An 18,259-nucleotide genomic window follows, 5' to 3' on the forward strand; every position below is an offset into this window, starting at 1 on the left:
GGCTGGGAACGATTCCCTCCCTGATTCTCTCTTCCTGTTTATATTGAGAAGTGGCAGCTTGGACGTCTGCTGTGGCATGGCGCAGGATGCTGGAACCAAACGAGTAACGTGCTCTTCAGGGGGGATGGCCCTTGGCTAACCATCTTTCCTTTTCCCTTTCCAGGTGTGGCAGATTCCTGAGAACGGACTCACCCTGTCCCTGACAGAGCCGGTGGTAGTGTTAGAAGGCCATTCCAAGAGAGTCGGCATTGTGGCTTGGCATCCGACGGCACGCAATGTGCTGCTCAGTGCAGGTACAGTGGTGCATCAGGGCCATGGCGTCAACAAGCATCTCTCCCTCGCGTTTTGCTTGCACACCAGATATTTTCTAGAAGAGCTTGTTGACTCCTTTTCCTTCTTTCCTCTCCCAGCTGCTTAGGGCTGGTGAATCACAAGACTAATGGCAGTGCCTGGGAACACTGGGACACGTGGCTCACAGTCCCCTCCTTATCTTGACCTTTTATTATCTTCAGTTTACAGGGACAAGAACCAGGAAATTGTCTGGAGGCATGAATTACAGTTTTAAAATTGTTCCAGACTTTATTTGATCTGCAAGTTTCACCCACTGATAACTATTTACATCTGCACTCTCCACATCCCTGTTTTCATATACTTTTATAAAAGGCCCAACTGTTTCTCCTTTTTGCTGATCCCTGCAAGAGTCTGGCTGTTCTTTCCACAAGCTTTCATTTTCAACATTTTCAAAATTGTCTCCTTGATTGGCACGGTCTATGCAATGAGAGTCTTTTGACCACTGAAAAACAGTCACATCATTATGGAAATAAAATGGATAAGTCATTATCCATTAGCATGGTCTGAGGCTTTCATAGCACGACCTTTAGGTTGGAGCCCAATAAAAGAAGCCAGTCCTTTCAGTTGGACTGTCAGATGCGCTGTGTGTTTTCTGTTGATATAAATGCCTTCTGAGGTACCAGTTTGCTTTTGATCTGGTTTCCTCAAAAATGCTTGGAGTTGCAGGCCTTGTGGCAGTTAATGTAATGAAACTCAGTGTGAGAACATACAAAAGGAGAAGGTGATTTTTCTTAGGTAGCTTCCTCAGACCCCTGTACAAGCAACAAGATGTGTGTGTCCAGGCTGTCCGGCCAGGATTACTCAGGAAACACAGAGGAGAAGGGCTGCTGTCAGGTCATTGCAGTCTCCAGGGTTCCTCCTACTGACAACAAACTGATTTTGGGTGTCTTTCATGCCCTTTGGGAGGTCAGAATGATTGTTATCTTCTGCTTCATTACATGTTTTCACCCCTCTGGAGGCTTAGGAGAAACTGCTCAGTCATACATTGTGCTTTCCTTCCCTTACCTGGTCCTCCAGTCCTGTTCTTTATTTTGCTGTCATCTTATCTTAGGCTTTATTCTTTGTCTTCTTGCTGTCCAGTCCTTGAATAAAACCTTCTCTGCTGCTGGTCGTAGTTCTTGTGAAACTGCTGACCTCAGCTTTCGCTGCCTGCCATTCTTTTTCCTCTTTGTTCTGCTGTTTCTCCTACTGTCACTTGCCTATTTTCCATCCGTGCCACTTTTACTCATTCTGCCGCAAATCTCTCTGATCTGAGAAGGCAATGGCTGGCTGCCAGTTGGTATTCTCACATATAGAGTTGTAAGAACATCACCTCTCTGCCCTTGGCGTCTCTTGCTCTGTGGTCCTGCAGTTGATGCAAGACCGAGGAGCTCCTGCACAAAGCTCCTGCAGTAGCAGCAGCCAGGGCACACTCTCACAGACCTCCTTCAGCTGTAGCAGTACCTCCTGCTTTTCCCTTCAGCTTCTTTTCTGCCGGGGACCTCTCCTGTCCCTCCTGCTTGCCCCATGCCTGCAGGCAGCATGTTGGCTGGGGTCGTGGCCAGCTGTGCTAGCAGTGTCCAAATACTCCCACATAAACTGCCTTTGTTTGGGACAGCTACAGCACCTCTGCGAAGGTGCTCGATGCTTTCAAGGGAGGACTTCTGTGCCTTCTCTGGCTGCTTGGTCCCCACTCTGAGCCTGTATTTGAGTGAGGATGTGCTGCCTGGGGCTCCACATACATGGTGGGGCACTGAGTGTGTTTAAGAGTCAGCATCTGAGGCTTTGGAGCTGCAGCAGATTTTATTCCTTGTTCCCTGCTGCTGGGGGGGGGGGTTCTGTATACACCAGTGTTGTAACTTTAGCCGCTGTTTTCTTTTTTAGGTTGTGATAATGCAATCATCATCTGGAATGTGGGAACAGGTGAAGCCCTCATAAACTTGGATGACATGCATGTGGATATGATTTACAATGTGAGCTGGAATCGCAATGGCAGCCTAATCTGTACAGCTTCCAAAGACAAAAAAGTTCGAGTTATTGACCCCAGGAAACAAGAAATTGTTGCTGTAAGTTTGCATGCTAATTAAAGAAGCAACTGAGTTTCACTCCAGCAGAGAGTTAGTAAGAGCATATAGAGAAAGAACCTTCTTGCTTAGTATATATACCATGTTTAGTCATGTTTTTCAAAGTAAGGAAAAAGTTACAGGAGGGATGGTAGTGATTGAAGGATTTGTCTGGGTTTATTGGGATTAGTGTTTGAACTAGGATTTTAGGGCTCAGTTTTAAAACCTGCAGGAGTGTAATGCCACATCTAATCTTTCTGTATAATTACAGTTCCAAAGTTGTGTATGCAATGTGGAGATTTAGCAGCCTGCACATGTGTTGTAGCTTGCAAAGAAGTCTTCCTTCAACCTTGCAAGAGTCTGATAGGCAAAGCTGAAATGAGCCAGAAATGACCACTTCTTTTGTAGTTTAGTAATTGGTTTCTTCCCTCAAGCATCAGGCAAAGGTAGTTGGATGTTGCTCCATGTAGTTGGCATCCTGTGTGGAGGAGTAGTGTGTCCTGCCAGGGATTCTGTGCAGCTAGAAGAGAAGCCACCACCAGGTGGGCTTCCTATTCCTTGCTAGAGGCTAATCTGTCAATCTCTTTTTCAGGAGAAAGAGAAAACCCACGAGGGAGCCCGGCCTATGCGAGCAATTTTCCTCGCTGATGGAAATATCTTCACAACTGGCTTCAGCCGCATGAGTGAACGGCAGCTTGCCCTTTGGAATCCAGTAGGTTCCTGTCCCATTACTACTTTGCTGTTGTAATGTCCATTGAGTTACTAGCCCAGACCTGCAGTCACCCACTAAATTCATAGTTCATATACTTGAGCATATTTCCTCTTCCATCTACTGCCTGCTCCTACACAGACTTCCTGTGCCAGAAGGCATTGCCATTACTTAGGCTGGATGTTCACTCAGTAAAGGAAATGAGTTCTCTTGTACCAATCCCCACTTTACCAAGAGCAGTGATGAAGCTGACAGTTGCACGTTTGAAGTGCCCGAGAAGGTGTACACAGAGAGCAGAGTGGCTGTGTGAAAGTCACTTCATTCTGTACGTTATATGTGCAGAGCAAGACAGCAACAATCCCATCACACTGGCACAAGGCACTCAGTAACAGGACTATGTCACATCTTTCCCTTGACTGTAAATTTTTTGCGGTCCTGCTTTTATTGCATTTTGTAATTAAAATGTCCTTGGGGAATGAATAAGCTTGTGAACATTTACATCATTTGTTGTTGTAACACACAGATCCTTCAGGGTGGTGAAGACACCGCTGCGTGTTCACTAGCTACAAAGAACTGTTAATAATTTAGATCCTACATTAACATGAGCTCTTTCATTCTTCATTAACATCACTGGCATTTTTTTCTTTCCAGAAAAACATGGAGGAGCCAATAGCCCTTCATGAGATGGACACCAGCAATGGGGTCCTGCTGCCGTTCTACGATCCAGATACCAACATTATTTACTTGTGTGGCAAGGTAAAGAGAAGCTTTTGGAATGACTGGGTGTGTTTAGCGGGAGACTCCTTTCAAATGAGCGATGCCTGTGAAATGTTCCCCAAGTGTCTCAATTGAGAAAGGTAGAACCCAAACATTAGCAATCACGCTGCTCTGGAATCAGTTTGATCCTCACTCTGCAGGACCATACAGAGAACCTGTGAAGTCTGCCCTGTGAAGGTCTGCTATGTAATTGGATGTTTCTTTGAGATCAATTTACTTAGGTAAAGCTGCTCTTAATGCAACAAGTCAGATACCGTCATCAAAACATCTCTTGTCGGTGTTGACCCAAAAGGTTGTACATTAGTGTAGGAGGAAGGTATATTTTAGATGTTATCCACCTTGTGCTTGAAGATGATGGAGCATGTAACAGCACTCACTGTAATGTTGCAGAGTTAACTAATGGAAAACTGGAATCACGTCCTCCTTTTTAAAAGCAATTTGTAGACATTAAGTGCTCTAAAGTGCCTGCTTCTAATGCTGCAGCTTTGGACTTCCTACAGATAGGAGCCAGAGACAAAATGAACAAGTAATTATGAAGGAGGATCCATACAAGTGCATTCAAGAATCCCATCTTTGTAAACAGCTAATGAGAAATACTTGGTTTATATCTGCTACCTCTTCTGCTCTTTCAGAGATGCTAGTGTAGTAGAATTGCCTGGAATCAAAGAGAAACTGGTTTATAGCCTTTCTGCCTGACTGTGGCAGAAAGTTTAGCTTTTTCAGAAGAGGAGGTGTGGAAGTTGACACCCCCAGTCTTGAAGCATGAGCTCAGGTCACTGTACCACAGTATTTTGAAGAACAGCACTTAATGCTGAGAAACTGTTCAGCTGATGTACTTGGGTTACAGTAGGGATCTGCTTTATGGTAGTTCTGCTCATGCCTTATGGATAGCGAGAGCGCAGCAGTGTGCTGTCTGATAGCAACTGCTGTGAGCAGCCTGAGATGAGACATACTCGACTGGCAAGCAGTGGAAGTTTTAGCCTGAAAAAAAATAGCTATAAACTGTGCATTGCTCTGTGGTGCCATTCGTAGAAGGAAAGGCTATTGGGTGAGACCAATGGCTGCCTACCCCAGCAGGGAGCAGGCACGCGGGCACAGGGTGTGCTGCTCCCTCCAGCCTCTGGAGTCATCCTCCTTTCATTTCTTGCAGGGAGACAGCAGCATTCGCTACTTTGAAATCACGGACGAATCCCCCTATGTTCACTACCTCAACACCTTCAGCAGCAAAGAGCCGCAGAGGGGCATGGGGTTCATGCCAAAGAGGGGCCTTGATGTGAACAAGTGTGAGATTGCCAGGTAAGGAGAGAGGCTGTCAGGGAGGGTGGTGTCATCTTAGCAAGTCACCCCATCATGAGCTTGGCTGTTCAGAAATGGAGAGTCCTGCTGCTGGGTGTAGGGACCCCGCTGTTGGAAAGGTCTCTCTGCCACACTATGGCTTCTGCAGTGTTCGCTAGGACCTGTGACATGAAGCAATACTTCTGCTGGGCATAACATGATATAACCTGAGAATGTGCTGGGACTTACGCTGAGTCTGTTTTAAATGAATGAGTGGTACCTAGCAGAATAAATTGTCTGCAGAAAACGTAGCATCAGGTTGGTTCCAGCCTACGCTGTCAACACATCAATGATAAACTTTCGGTGCCTAAGTCTGATATCGGTCTCCAGCTTGTACACAGCAAGCAGGTTGGAAGCTGGTTTCAGGAATTTAGAGAGTAATTAAAGCAGCAGTGCAGTGAATAGAGCGCAGCTGTGATTCAGAAAACACAGCAAAGGAAGAAGGCACCTCAGGAAAGCAGGTTTGTGTCAGTGCAATGGCTCCTGGCACACCGCTGGTAGGGAACATGCTGGATGTTGCCCCTGAAGCCTTTTGATGCTCCTCTGATTATTACTGAAAGCAGGAGCCCCTGAAAGGGAGCAGAGCCTGCACTTGCCTCAAGCACATGGAATATTTCAGCAGCAGTGCCTGGTGGCCAGGCTGAGGACGTTGGAGTTTGTGGCACTGGCCCAAAGTGGGACTGCAAGGGGTGACCGGAATGTGGAGACATGTGTGAGCAGTGAGCAGAAGGCTGGCTAGTGTGTACATGTAAATTACTGGTGGGGTGCTTGTCTCAGGGGTCTGAGCAGTGGGCTGTTCCTCACTGACAGCCTTTTCTGGCCAAAGTGTGACCCTCTGAAGACACCTGGTACCTAAGAGGGGAGCTTTGCACGCACCCAGGTGGTTTCCTTCAGCCCTTGCAGGGCCCTGCAAGTCCTAGTGCAGCCCGGCTGTGACTCCTTAAGGTTGCTTGTTTTCCATTGCCTCTGACTCCCGGTATGCTGCTGTGCATGAGCAGCAGAACCGAGGCCTCCTTTGCATGGCGTGTTGGCTGTCCTTGCATCTAAGTCACACCCTTTCTTTTTCTTTGAAAGGTTCTTCAAGCTTCATGAGAGGAAATGTGAGCCCATCATCATGACGGTTCCTCGAAAGGTGAGCACTACCTCCTGCTTATATGGTTTGAAGCCAGCTTGTGCCTTCCAGCCCCAAAGCACTTGACCAATTCATCTCTTCTGGCTTGCAGTCGGACCTTTTCCAAGATGACCTGTACCCTGATACAGCTGGCCCAGAAGCAGCTCTGGAAGCAGAGGAGTGGTTTGAGGGGAAGAATGCCGATCCCCTTCTCATCTCCTTGAAGCATGGGTACATTCCAGGCAAGAACAGGGATCTCAAGGTGGTCAAGAAGAACATACTGGACAACAAGCCTGCCGCAAACAAGAAAAGTGATCTCATAAATGCTCCAAAGAAAGCAGCTGATGCCTCAAACACTGTGAGTAAAATCCACAAGCTTTTGGGGATGGTGGCCTGAGATGTGATTGCCAGGGTGCTGCATCTTCAGAAATAGTTATAACAAAGCTCAAACACATATGACTCAAGTACACTGGGACTTGGGTGCTGGTGGATGACCTGGAGTTGAGGTGGCACTTGAGTTGTGGTGTTCCAGGCAAGGTTTCTGCAGCTGTGGGAGATTACTGGGAGCTGTGACACAAAGGAAAGCTTGGCTTGTTGGTCCAGCCACCCACCTGCCTGGGAGAGCTTCTGTGCACCTCTTGTGTAAAACCCAGCCCAGACAGTGGGATAAACAAACCTCAGACTATGCAAGTCCAGAAGAAGGTTGTACAAGTCCCTAATCGGGGGCTGTAGCTAATGCATGGTATAGTAATACACAGAGATGTGGAAGTGACAGCTTGTCGGTCCAGTAGGTCCTTAAATGCTGTTAAAGAGCAGATATTGGTCCAGTACGTCCTTGAAGCTTGCACTGCTGCCACTGGAAATGCTGGTGCATGCCCTGCACATCACAACTGCCACAGTGCCTGTGCCAGGTGTGCGGCACACACTCACCCTGCTTGCCTGCGCACCCTGGCGCGCTTACGGCTCGCAAGAATCCCATTCAGAGGAGCCCCTTCCTTTGAAAACTCCCGTCTGCAGAGTTCATCCCGCCAGCTCTCCTAACAAATACATGTCTTGTCTTGTCTTCCAGCAAAATGAAGCCAAATTGGATGAGATTTTGAAAGAGCTGAAATCTATAAAAGACACGATCACCAACCAAGACGAGCGCATTTCCAAGCTGGAGCAGCAGATGGCAAAGATCGCGGACTGAGCGGGGCGAGCGGCGCTGGCCCCACTGCCGGCCCAGGCACATTCCAGTTCCCCAGTTCAGCAAGCAGCAGCGTGCAGCATTCCAGTACGAGCTTTCCTGTTCTCCTAAATTCACGTCAACAAGAGCTGATGATTAAAAGCCAAGCTTTTTAGTGAAAGATTTTTTTTTCCTGATGTTTTAATGAATTTATGTGACTGTGTCAAACAAGTCAAAAAGAATAAGTGCTACTTTTACAGTCTTTTTTTTTTCCAGATGTTATGAATTCTTGAAAAAAATCCATTCTGACTTTCAATGTTGTGCCCAAATATCTTTTTCTAGATTTAGGGACCAATGCCACATTGTTCTTAACCATTTTTTAAAGTTGCCAAAAAAAAGAAGTTGCTTTTTATTTTTCTTATTTGCCACTTTGCAGTATTTGTGTTTTAAATTTAAAGGGACAGCACTGCGTGTGTGTGCGCGCGTGTGTGTGTGCGTGGTGGGTGTTTATACTGTTCAGAGAACAAAACTGAAGCTATTTTGTATAAATCTTCAATTTCGAACAATCAGATCGGTTTCCTTTGCAGTGTGGCTGAGGCTGCTGCTGAGACCCCTCAGAGATAGTACAAGCTACCTTTCCTGCCTCCCTAACATGTCCCCCCATCACCACTGTCTGACAGTTTAAAGGAAAAAAACATAGTTCTGAATGAGGTCATCTATGCCACAAAATGCCTCTTCCCTTTTTACACCCTGAAGAACTTTTAAACTAGCATCATGTTGCCCTTTTAAAATAGTCTCATGTTTTGGATTCCTCTAGCCATGTCCAAATGGGCATGTTCTACTTACTCTTTTGGTTTTTTTTATTTTGAGGCAGAAGTTACTTTCATGCAGGAGATGTTTTTACATTTATCCATGGAGTACAGCGTTGAAGGTGTGCCATAGGAGATGTGAGCCGTGGGACATTTGCAGTCACCAGGTTCTCCGTGGTGTCCGTTTCAGCTGTATGCGTTGCTGTAAATACTTGTTTCTGCACTAGAGCTGCACCACCGCGCTCTTTAGCTCGTTGACTTTAAGAAGCTTTTGAAATCTGCGAGCTTGTAATTCTCTGGCTCTTCACATTAGTGCTAATGTTAGAAATTTAGACTCTGCTTCCAAAGCAGCATTAGCAGCAGCTAGGTGACTTTATCATGACGGGTCTCCCGAAACAAAATGCCTCTGTTATTTTTTATAATTATTTTTTTTTCCTCTCCATCATTCCTGCCTTGTCACCCCACCCGGCTGTAAAACTTTGCAGGAAATTATTTGTTCCTGGATCAGATGAGTGACCTCTATACCCAGACCCCCTTCACTCCCAGGCCTTTGGAGTGGAAGGGACTGGGGAAGGTGGTTTTGATCCCAATTTGGAGAACTGGTTTCTCACACGGTCCTTTGAGATCCTCAGGGGAGAGACCCTGTGAGCATGCCAGGCTTGCGAGCTCCTCATGGAACTTCTTGGATGCCTCAGCTCGGCAAACCTCTGCTCAGGTGGGGTCTTCCCTGCGAGGGGGGTGCTGCCTGTGTTGGGGATGGGGCAGACACAGGTCCCTGCTCACAGGCTGTGTCCCTGCAGTGTGAATGGGATCTGTGCCACCCCAGCAAGCTGTGCCAGGCTGGATTGGTGCTGCCCGTCCCAACACAGCCCGTCCCCGCAGTACCAGGGAAACATCGGCAACCCTTGTCGAATCCAAAGGTGGGCAAAGGCTATCGGGTGCCGAGAGCGATGGGCTGAGGAGCCTCACTACCTGTCCCAGCTGGGGATCGATCCCTGAAGCAGCTCACTGCATCCCCGGTGTGCGTGCACGTCTGTGTGCTTGGGACCTGATGCACCAGAGCAGCGTCCCCCTGCCCAGGGCATCGGCGGCTGCCGCTCGGCGGGGGGACATGTCCCTTCGTCCAGGCTGAAGTGATCTTTTTTTTGTTTTGGTTTGTTTTTTTTTCATTAGGTTAGCTAGAAATCCTCAAATTCTCCATTTTTTCCAGTGTTTGCATGTTCAGAACTTGCAGATTAAGGATTCTCTGTTCTGGAGGGATGTCTGTGTGTGTGAAGGTGAAACCACACCGTCGGGACGGCCAGGCGACGTAGCTGGAGAGGCATGAGAATGGGTTGCGAAGAGACAGAGGATGTGTTATAATTGCATAGCATGAAAGCTTCATAAAAGTGGGTTTTCTTTGTTTTAAGTGGTGAGCACAGCAGGAGGGATGAGTGTCCCCTGCCCTGTGTCTGTGACCACTGATGCTGGATTCACAGTCCAGACACTCCAGGTTATTTGAATGTTTGGTGATGTTTTTGTATTGCAGTAAATGCCTGAGATGATGTGTATTTTTAATTACCTTTTTTTTTTTTTTTTTGGAAAACAAAACCAAACGTAATGCTCCCCCAAACGGTGATCTCTGTGCTGATTTGTACGTGTGACTTCAGGGTTGTGTGCTTGGGGACCTTTTGTTTATTCTAATTGGAGGGAAATAAGTATTCTGAGATGCTGGATTGAAATGCCCAGAGGAGATCGGTGTGTGGTAGACGGTCTGAGGAGGGCGGAGGAAAGGCCGCCCTGCTTTTTAGTTCATAGCCTGTATTTTATTTAAATGAACTGATGCCTAGCCAGGCTCAACCGGAGTCAGTGCCTGAAGCTTTTTGTAGCCGTGATATCCCAGAAGAGAACCAGCGAAGTCCTGAAAGATGCGCTCTTATAGAGCGGCCATAGTATCTGTCCAAATATTTGCTTCCATTTTCAAAAGATAAAAGTCATTGATTATAAACTTCCTCTGGTTTGCTTTTTCTTTGACTCTCTGCATCCTGCACCCACCGCTGCCCGTTAGCACCTGCACTTCGGGTTTTATCAATAACCAGGTTATTAAATGATGGCACTACCCTTAACCACAGAGACAGAAACCTGAGCGTGTGGGGTTGGGGCTGAGCGGGGTCTGTCCTCTGGGACTCCTCCGCTCTCCTCTGCTCCGTCGCGGGAGAGCCAGGGCTCATCCCCAGGGTTGCATGTGGACTTGCTGGCGATTTCCCTGCGAGTGAGCCCAAGAGCTTGTCTGGATGTGGGACTCAATGGCACGGACTTGCTGGGGGGGTCTCGGGGTAGCTGAGATGGGTGTGATGTGGTTTCGGAAAGGAATGGCACCGGCTGGGGGCTGCTGTGGAGCTGGGGGGGCTTGTTCTGCTCTTCCCCAGCTGAAACCTGCTTCAGGGGCGCAGGAAAGCCTGCAACAGTAAAGAAAGCCCAGGCTGGAAATGGCATTGCTCTGTCCCCAGCCAGGTTTAAGAGCCTCCCCCGGGGCCGCGGTGTTTTACCTGGCATCTCAAAACCGCCTTCAGCTGTCTCTGGTACACCCCGACCCTGGCACAACCCCAAAGGCCCAGCCGTGCCAGCGGACGGGACAGGGATACTCTCGGAGAGGTGATGCTCCCTGGCCACCCATGCAGGCCCTGGACCCATCCCAGGGGATGCTCATCCCTCCGCCGCAGCTGCTCCCACGGACCTGAACCCCCATTTTCTGTGCCTGTTTTCCCACAAGTGATCTGGGGGTGGCAGGAACTGGGACCCTCTTCCATCCCCCACGGCCAGGAGGTTTTGAGAAGGGATGCGGTGAATCCAGCCTGCGGCACAGGGGGGGTTCAGGGTCCTGTTGGAGGGGGTGAGGGGAGGCGGTGGGGCTGTTTACGGCCCCCGGCAGCAGCCGCAGGGTGTTTGCTGCGGATGTGCTCTTGCAGCACCCTTCCTGCGGCTGCACCTCCTGCCTGCTGCCGTGCCGGTGCTTGTGGTTAGGGTGGGGTATTGCCCAGCTGGTGCAGCACCATGCAGCTGGGACGATGCCCGGTGGCCCCTGCAGGCCCCCGAGAATTCCTTGGCCACAGGCTGCTGTCCTGGGGATGTTAGTACTGAGAGAAGGGCCCCAGCACGAGGGCTCTGCAAATGCATCGAGCCAGGCCCTCACCCTCCTCCTCTTCCTCATCCTTGCATGCAAATGCTGCTTCCTGGTGTTGGGGTACCTCTGTGCCTCCTCTTGGGGCACCGTGCTCTGCCCCCCCATCCCGTCTGTAGCCACACTGTGCCTGGGAGGGCTGGTAGCCCTGGCACCGTGTTTGCCATCACTTCTGCTTTCGGGGTGGTGTGAGCCCCCATCACACAGCTCGGCAGAGCCGCCAGTGGGGCTGAGCCAGCAGGGTGGGCTCCCACGGGGTGCCAAGCACACCAGAGAGGGGCAGGAGGTCCCTTTTTGGGGTACACCTCACATCCCGGCCCCCCTCGCTGGTGAGTGCGTGCAGCCCCCGACCCGCAGCGGCCCCACTCCCGGCATGACGTCCTTCCCCCGTCGGGTTCTCCGAAACCACAGCCGCTCTTCCGTGCCCGCCTTTCCTTCGCTGCCCAGGCAGGAGGCGCAGGCAGAGGGCGGCCCGCGACGCCCCTTGGGTTTGCCCAGCCCCGGGGCTGCCCCTCGTGCCCCCGTACCGGCACAGCCGGGCCCTCGCTGGTGATGCCCGCCGGTGCTGCAGCTCGGGGTCCCGCAGCATCCCCCGGCAGAGGTGAGCCCTGGATGGGGGGGTCGGCGAGTGTGCCGGATCGGGGCTCAGCCCCAAGGATGCTGTGGGTACAAAGGGGATGCTTGGGGTCCCCCTTGGGGCACGTGCGGGTCCCTGGGGGGGTGCCACCCTCCGCGCAGTGATGGTCCCTGGTGGGGTTTAGGAGGCGGGTAGGTGCTTTGGGGATGCCGGAGCCTCCTGGGGATGCCGGGTGCTGAGGGAGCATTGATCGGCATTTGGATGCTGTTGGGTGCGGGGCCACAGGGACCTCGCTGGCCTCTGCCCACCAGGGCTGCTGGGGGGTGGGTATTGGTGCTCGACAGATGTAACGGGGGGGGGGGTTTAGTGTGGGTTTGGGGCAGGTTTGCCTCTCCCGCTCCGGCGCAGATGCACAGGCGCATGGTGGCCTCAGCCAGGGAGCTCCGCACCAGCCCGGCTGGCAGAGTGGGAGGACGGGCACCCTGGGTTCGGGGGGGTTGATTGAAGGGTGTGCGATATCCCTGTGGTTTCATTTCTGCATGGGGAGTCATCCTGCAACTGCCCGTCCCGCAGCAGCCGCCTCCATTGCGGCTCGTTTCCCATTTCCAGACACTCAACTTCCTTTTCAAAACTTTCTTCACAAGCGGAGCTGGCGGGGGCCGAGCTCCTGCAGGTGGAGGCAGCTCGGTTCTGTCGGCCACGGCTGGAGGAGGTCGGTCTTCACATCCTCCAGGCCCCCAAACCACAGGGCCCCTCTCTGGGAGGGGAGGAGGATGTTTCGCTCATGTGCGATCCCTCCTTGGGGCCACTGCCAGCCTGAACGATGAAGCTCAGCCTCCTTCCGCTGGGAGCAGGGCCCCGATTTCATCTGCTCCCCTCTGTTCCCCACCACAGGTCCCATGGCGCCGGGCTGGGCCGTGCTGGTGATGCTGGTGCTGGTGCTGAGCACCCTGCAGGTGTGTGGGGCTGTGCCAGCGCCAGAGCTGGGGCAGCACCGTGGAGTGCAGTGGGTCTGGGGGGTGGCCAGGCAAGCGCAGGCTGAGCCTCCCCTGCTCTCCCGCAGGAAAAGGGCTGAGGGTGGGCAGCAGCCCAGCACCCCCGCTGCCACACCGGGGCACAGCCACGCTGCCACCACGATGCCCAGCAGCAATGAGACCGATTCCCCCGAGCCCGACCTGCTGCTGGGCTCTGTGCCAGCATCAGCACCCAGCACCAATGCCAGCCTGCACCGAGCACTCGTCGTGCCGACCACGGCCGACCCCCTGGATGAGACCGATTCCCCTGAGCCCGACCTGCTGCTGAGCTCTGCACCACCACCAGCACCCGGCACCAATGCCAGCCTGTACCGGGCACTTGCAGTGCCAACCACGGCTGATCCCCTGGATGAGACCGATTCCCCTGAGCCCGACCTCCTGCTAAGCTCTGCACCTCCACCAGCACCCGGCACCAATGCCAGCCTGTACCGGGCACTTGCAGTGCCAACCACAGCCGATCCCCTGGATGAGACCGATTCCCCTGAACCTGACCTGCTGCTGAGCTCTGCGCCGCCAGCAGAGCCCGGCACGCTGGCAGCACCCCAAATGAGCATCACCACAGTCCCCAGCCAGCTCACGTCACCCGGCAAGGAAGGGACAGTGGCCGGCGGCACGGACAGCAGCTCCTCCGTGGGACAGCGCTCAGTGACCCCCACAGCCCTCAGCCCCACCACCACGGGTTACAAGAAAGTCAAGAAAGCCGGGGCCCTCCCCACACCGACTCGTTCAGCCCCTTGGGACACGAAGCCTGAGGGGACCACGGTCCCAGTCTCCTGGGACCCCAGCAGGGTGATGGGCAAGTGCCTGCTGGCCATCCTGCTGCTGGCGCTGGTGGCCGCCACCTTCATGGTGTGCACAGGGGTGCTGGGTGCCCTGCTCTGGCGGCGGGCACGGACGGCCCACCGCCGGCTCAGCCACACCGAGATGGTCTGCATCTCCTCCCTGCTGCCCGACGGCGAGGTGACCACCAATGGCTCCAAGCCCGGCCCGGCCCGGCGGTCGAAGCTGCTGCTCGATGGCGGCTCCGAGGCTGATGGTGACAATCTGACTCTCAGCAGCTTCCTGCCGGAGCACTCCTGAGCCGTGGGGATGGGGTTCTGCATCTCAGAGCACCGAGGGGGCCGGCGGCTGCACCGTGGGCATGGTGCCCAGTCCCCGGTGCTGCCGCGTGTGGAACCGCGGGCAGGGGACCCCCATCCCCTCGGGTTCGTGTTTTAACTTGGACTGGCGTGATGGGGAACTGCTTTTTCCCAGGGCGAGCTCGGCCCTCAAGGCTGATCCCATTAAAGTGTTACCTGGACATGGTGGTCTCTTCCCGGTGGGTACGGTGCCTGCCAGCCCCCCCGGCCCCCTTCCCACTCCACCACCTGCCCACATCCCCCTGCCAAAATTTCACTTCTCCATCCTCCTCCCCCAGCAGCAGCCCCAGGCCCCCTGGAGGGGAGCAGAAACGAAACCTGCGGGCTGAGGCAGGGGGCCAGACCCCGGGGGGGGTTTGGGGACCACAGCCCCCAGGACCCCCTCCCCACGTGGGCTCGGCCTCGCGCCGCGGTGTGGGAGCGGAAAGGGTGGCGGTGCTGGGGCGGAAATGCCGGGGGGTGGAGGGACAGGGACGGGTGCGCTCGTGGCGTAACGTGTTCCTGCCCTGCGGTCACCTACAGCGAGGTGATGGGACGATTCCGGGACCGTCACTGCCCGTCGGGGTGGTCCTGTGCGCCGCTGGTGTGCCCAGGGCTCATCCCAGATGGGCAAATGGTGGTCGCAGGCTCTCGGCCTCGTAGGGCAGCATCGGCCTAGGCTGTCCCTGCCTGCTTGTGGCTGGGGCCGGGAGGGATGGGGAAAGCAAAGCCATGAGCGGCCACCGAGGGTCCCACCAGCTTGCCTGTACCCCGGGCACTGAAGGGGGCTCAGGTTTGCTCCCAGGTCCCACCTCTCCCTGGTGTGCAGGTGTCGGTCACCCCTCGAGCCACCAGCCTGACCCCTTCCCTGTTCCCAGCCCTGGGGGAGCCACCCGAGGAAGTAGAAATGGCCCAGGACCACCTCTGCCCTGCCAGGCTCGGTGTCCCTACATTCCCATTCCTGCCCGGGCCAGGCTCAGCATCCCCATCTCTCCATCCCTATCCCTGGCCCGGCCAGGCTCAGCATCCCTATCCCCATATCCCCATCCCTGCCCCAGTTGGGCTCGGTGTTGCCATAGCTCGATCCTAATCCCTGCCCCACCAGACTCAGTGTCCCTGTCCCCGCATCCCCATCCCTGGCCCACCAGGCTCAGTGTCCCTGTCCCCACATCCCCCCCACCCGACAGATTCAGCAGCCCCATCCCCGCCCCACCACGCAGCTTACGCCGCCCTCCACATTTGCAGTACACACTTGGGCAGCGAAGCGTTTCGGCACATGCTCGAGGCATCGCTGTGCCATCTTGTCCCGGAGCTGAGCCCTGGGTGTGCAGCTGCCTCGAAAGCCGCTTTCGGGGGTGGCCGTCCCACGGGTGGGTTGGCAGCGTGGCCGCTCACCTGCACCCTGGCCGCCCCGGCCCCGCTGCCTGTTTACATAAATGCTCTGCTTCGGATATTTTCCATCTGGGGCCGAGCAGCCTTGCCAGCCCCGCTCCCTCCTGCAAATGTAAATGTTTATGGGTGAGTCAGCATGGGTGAAGGGATATGCAGCCGGTGGGGGTGGCCGGTTCCCGGATGGCACGCCCCGGCAGTGGGCTCTCCAGTGATGCTACCCTGATCTGACCCCGCTGTGTCCTCATGCATGCAGATGACAGTGCCCTGCCGTACCAAAAAGCAGCCGCAGGAGTTCATGGCTCAGCCATAACAAAGGTTTATGTGCCTCCGGGCTGTCGGGTCCAGGCTGGGGAATGGGAGCCCGCAGCAACCACTGTCACCCCCAGCCCCAATTTCTCTCGGAGGCAAAGGGATGCTCCCATCATCCGGCTCTACCCCACAGTGGCTCGTCCCCCCGGCCCAGGTGAGGATGAGGCTCAGCAGGTCCCAAAAAGGCAGATGGGTGCAGGTTGGAGGGATTGCTCCCACCCTCGTCCAGCCCTGCGCCTGCTGCTCCAGAGCCGGAGCTCAGCGAGGATAAACTTTCCTCCACCACTGAAGCACGAGCCGGCTGCCAGGAGCTGGGAATCGCCCTATTTGGCATAGTCAGCAGGTCCTGTCGGGCTGCCATCTCCCAGCTCACGGCAGAGGAATCCGCAGGAAGCCAGCGCGGTGTCACAGCAGGATCCTCGGGCCATGCCACCCCGGCGAGCCTTCGTGCCGTGCCGCGGGACTGGCAGCATGAGGTGCGCGGGGCCGCGTGTGGCATGGGGCCGTACATGATGCCGTGCAGGGTGCTGCGCGTGATGCTGAGCACGGTACTTTGCACAGTGCTGCGTGTGGCGCGGTGCTGTATGCGTGGTGCTCTGCACACCGTGGTGCAGCTCCGCAGGATCAGTCCCCGCCGGGTATTTTGCTGGCGCAGCAAAGTGCAAGCCCAGTGAAGCAAATTACAAGCAGAGCAGGGCCGAAATGTCTCAAATTGCAGGTTACCTCGGGCCGGCTGTGCCGCTGAGCCGAGCCCTGTGGGTCCCAACGTTCCAGCTGCCCCAAATTACAAAGCAGGGCCCGGGCAGCACAGCCCTGCCCAGTGCCGAGGGGCCGAGCCCTCCCCAGCCGCAGGCAAAAACAGCATCGTAATGGCCGGTGTGTGCTGGCACCGGGGGCTGCCCGTCCCCACGCCTCCGCCGCGCTGGGAAGAGCCCAGGGCAGGGATGGGGACCCTGGCTGGGGGCAATGGGGACCACAACTGGGGAAGGGTGGGGACCCCGGCCGGGGCGGGACGGGGACCTCGGGCAGGGATGGATGGCGACCCTGGCCAGGGAGGGATGGGGACCCTAGACAAGGAGTCTCAGCCCAACGCCAGCATCACTGGGCCCACGGCGGGGAATCACAGCCCCATCCCCATCTGGGCTGCAGGAGCGAGTCCGGATGCCGCTGGCGCTCCTCCAGGCCGGCTCGCCTCAGCAGCGCGGCCGCCCTCGCAAGCCCCGGGCCTCCCCTTGCCTTTCCCCCTTCCCCTCTAAGATTTCAGCACTGATTGTTTCAGGCCAGGAAAAGCCGCCCCAGCAGCTGCACGGAGCCGCCGGCTGCAGACAGACGGACGGACCCGTTATTTCTGGGAGCCACGATTACATTCGGCGACGCCGGGAGAAACCTAAATGGCGCCGGTTCTCCTCTGGCTTCCTGGTGCCAGCAGCGATGGGGACAGGCACCCTCACCCCAGCCCCGTGGTGGTCGCAGTCCCTGGGCGTTGGCGATGGCTTTTTTGGGGGAGATCTGGCCGGGTCCCCGGGGAGGCGTAGAGGCGAATAGCAAGAGGATGAGGTCACCCGCCGGCGGCTGCAGCCTCTTGAGCAACTTCAGCCCAGGCGGAGGGGACTGCGGGGGGGCTGGGACCCCCGTCTTGGAGACTGTACCCTGGGGAGCTGCATGGCTGCTGCTGCCACACTGGCCTGGGGAACCGCAGGAGTGGTTTTCTGTACCCCTGCCTGTACCCCGAGGCAGACGTGCCTGTACCCCGAGGCAGACGTACCTGTGCTGGAGCATTTCCAGGCTGGGATGTTTAGGAAATGGTCTCCTGAAATCAAGGTGGGGGGGTCCCAAGCCCTGTTTGCCCCCATGCTTATGCTGCCAGCCCCCAATAATGCTGGGGCATCAAGCCCGAAACCCTCACTGTCCCCCTCGGACCCTGGGTGCTGCTTGGCCTCAGTGGCCGTGCCCCACCGTCTCGTGCCTGTGCCCAGGGGTTGGGCTGGATCTGGCCCTGGGCTGGCATGATGGGGGGCCCAGGAGCAGAGTGAAAGGCAGCTGGGTGGAGGCCATGCTTGCTCCTGGCATGGCATCACCAGGAGGCATTTTTGGGGTGCCAGCACCACTGTCCCACCATGGTGCCTCAGCTACTTGGCCAGGGGACAGGGTTTATACCTTTGCCCTCATGGATAAAAACACCTTCGCCCTCGTGGATAAAGCGCCTTTGCAAAAACCCTCCCTTGTGACACCCCCCTTCCCCACTTGCACCCCAAAAAGTGGCCCCTTCCAGCAGCGCTGCTGGGATGATGGGGGGCACCAGGTTTCCCCCCCTTTGCTGTCAGGGCAAGAGGCCAGGAAGCCCCCCCAGCCCCCAGCTGGATCTCAGCT

The 18,259-nt window shown here is 55.0% G+C and overlaps 2 protein-coding genes across 7 annotated transcripts in view; both read left to right on the top strand.

Moving 5' to 3' along the window:
• The window catches only part of CORO1C (coronin 1C), a 54,581-nt gene extending 44,291 nt beyond the window's left edge, over positions 1 to 10,290 (top strand). For all 4 annotated transcript variants that reach the window (XM_075041191.1, XM_075041195.1, XM_075041194.1 and 1 more), the window contains exons 4-11: positions 164 to 293; positions 2,215 to 2,396; positions 2,986 to 3,105; positions 3,754 to 3,858; positions 5,030 to 5,175; positions 6,289 to 6,346; positions 6,438 to 6,683; positions 7,395 to 10,290. In XM_075041191.1, coding sequence (XP_074897292.1) covers positions 164 to 293; positions 2,215 to 2,396; positions 2,986 to 3,105; positions 3,754 to 3,858; positions 5,030 to 5,175; positions 6,289 to 6,346; positions 6,438 to 6,683; positions 7,395 to 7,514 — 1,107 coding nt within the window. In that variant the 3' untranslated portion in view covers positions 7,515 to 10,290. The remainder of the gene's footprint in view (positions 1 to 163; positions 294 to 2,214; positions 2,397 to 2,985; positions 3,106 to 3,753; positions 3,859 to 5,029; positions 5,176 to 6,288; positions 6,347 to 6,437; positions 6,684 to 7,394) is intronic.
• Positions 10,291 to 11,915: 1,625 nt separating this feature from the next.
• On the top strand, positions 11,916 to 14,363 carry SELPLG (selectin P ligand). 3 transcript variants are annotated; one of them, XM_075039595.1, is made up of 3 exons: positions 11,921 to 12,060; positions 12,646 to 12,748; positions 12,931 to 14,363. In XM_075039595.1, the coding sequence occupies exon 3, from the start codon at positions 12,936 to 12,938 to the stop codon at positions 14,148 to 14,150; it is 1,215 nt and encodes a 404-aa protein (XP_074895696.1). In that variant the 5' UTR covers positions 11,921 to 12,060; positions 12,646 to 12,748; positions 12,931 to 12,935; the 3' UTR covers positions 14,151 to 14,363. The 3 variants fall into 3 exon arrangements, with proteins under 3 accessions (XP_074895695.1, XP_074895696.1, XP_074895697.1); XM_075039596.1 differs by lacking the exon at positions 12,646 to 12,748 and having other exon boundaries at positions 11,925 to 12,060; positions 12,931 to 12,992; positions 13,100 to 14,363; XM_075039594.1 differs by lacking the exon at positions 12,646 to 12,748 and having other exon boundaries at positions 11,916 to 12,060.
• The last annotated feature ends 3,896 nt before the right edge of the window (positions 14,364 to 18,259 follow it).

Source organism: Buteo buteo, chromosome 11, assembly GCF_964188355.1.
Source record: "Buteo buteo chromosome 11, bButBut1.hap1.1, whole genome shotgun sequence".
NCBI classification, from domain to species: Eukaryota; Metazoa; Chordata; class Aves; order Accipitriformes; family Accipitridae; genus Buteo; species Buteo buteo.

What these genes read in the sequence shown, in the direction of transcription:
- SELPLG (XM_075039594.1), top strand. Translation starts at nt 12,012, where the DNA reads ATGCCCGCCGGTGCTGCAGCTCGGGGTCCCGCAGCATCCCCCGGCAGA. An exon ending in CGCAGCATCCCCCGGCAGAG is followed by an intron (nt 12,061 to 12,930) that starts GTGAGCCCTGGA and finishes TCCCCACCACAG; the next exon opens with GTCCCATGGCGCCGGGCTGG.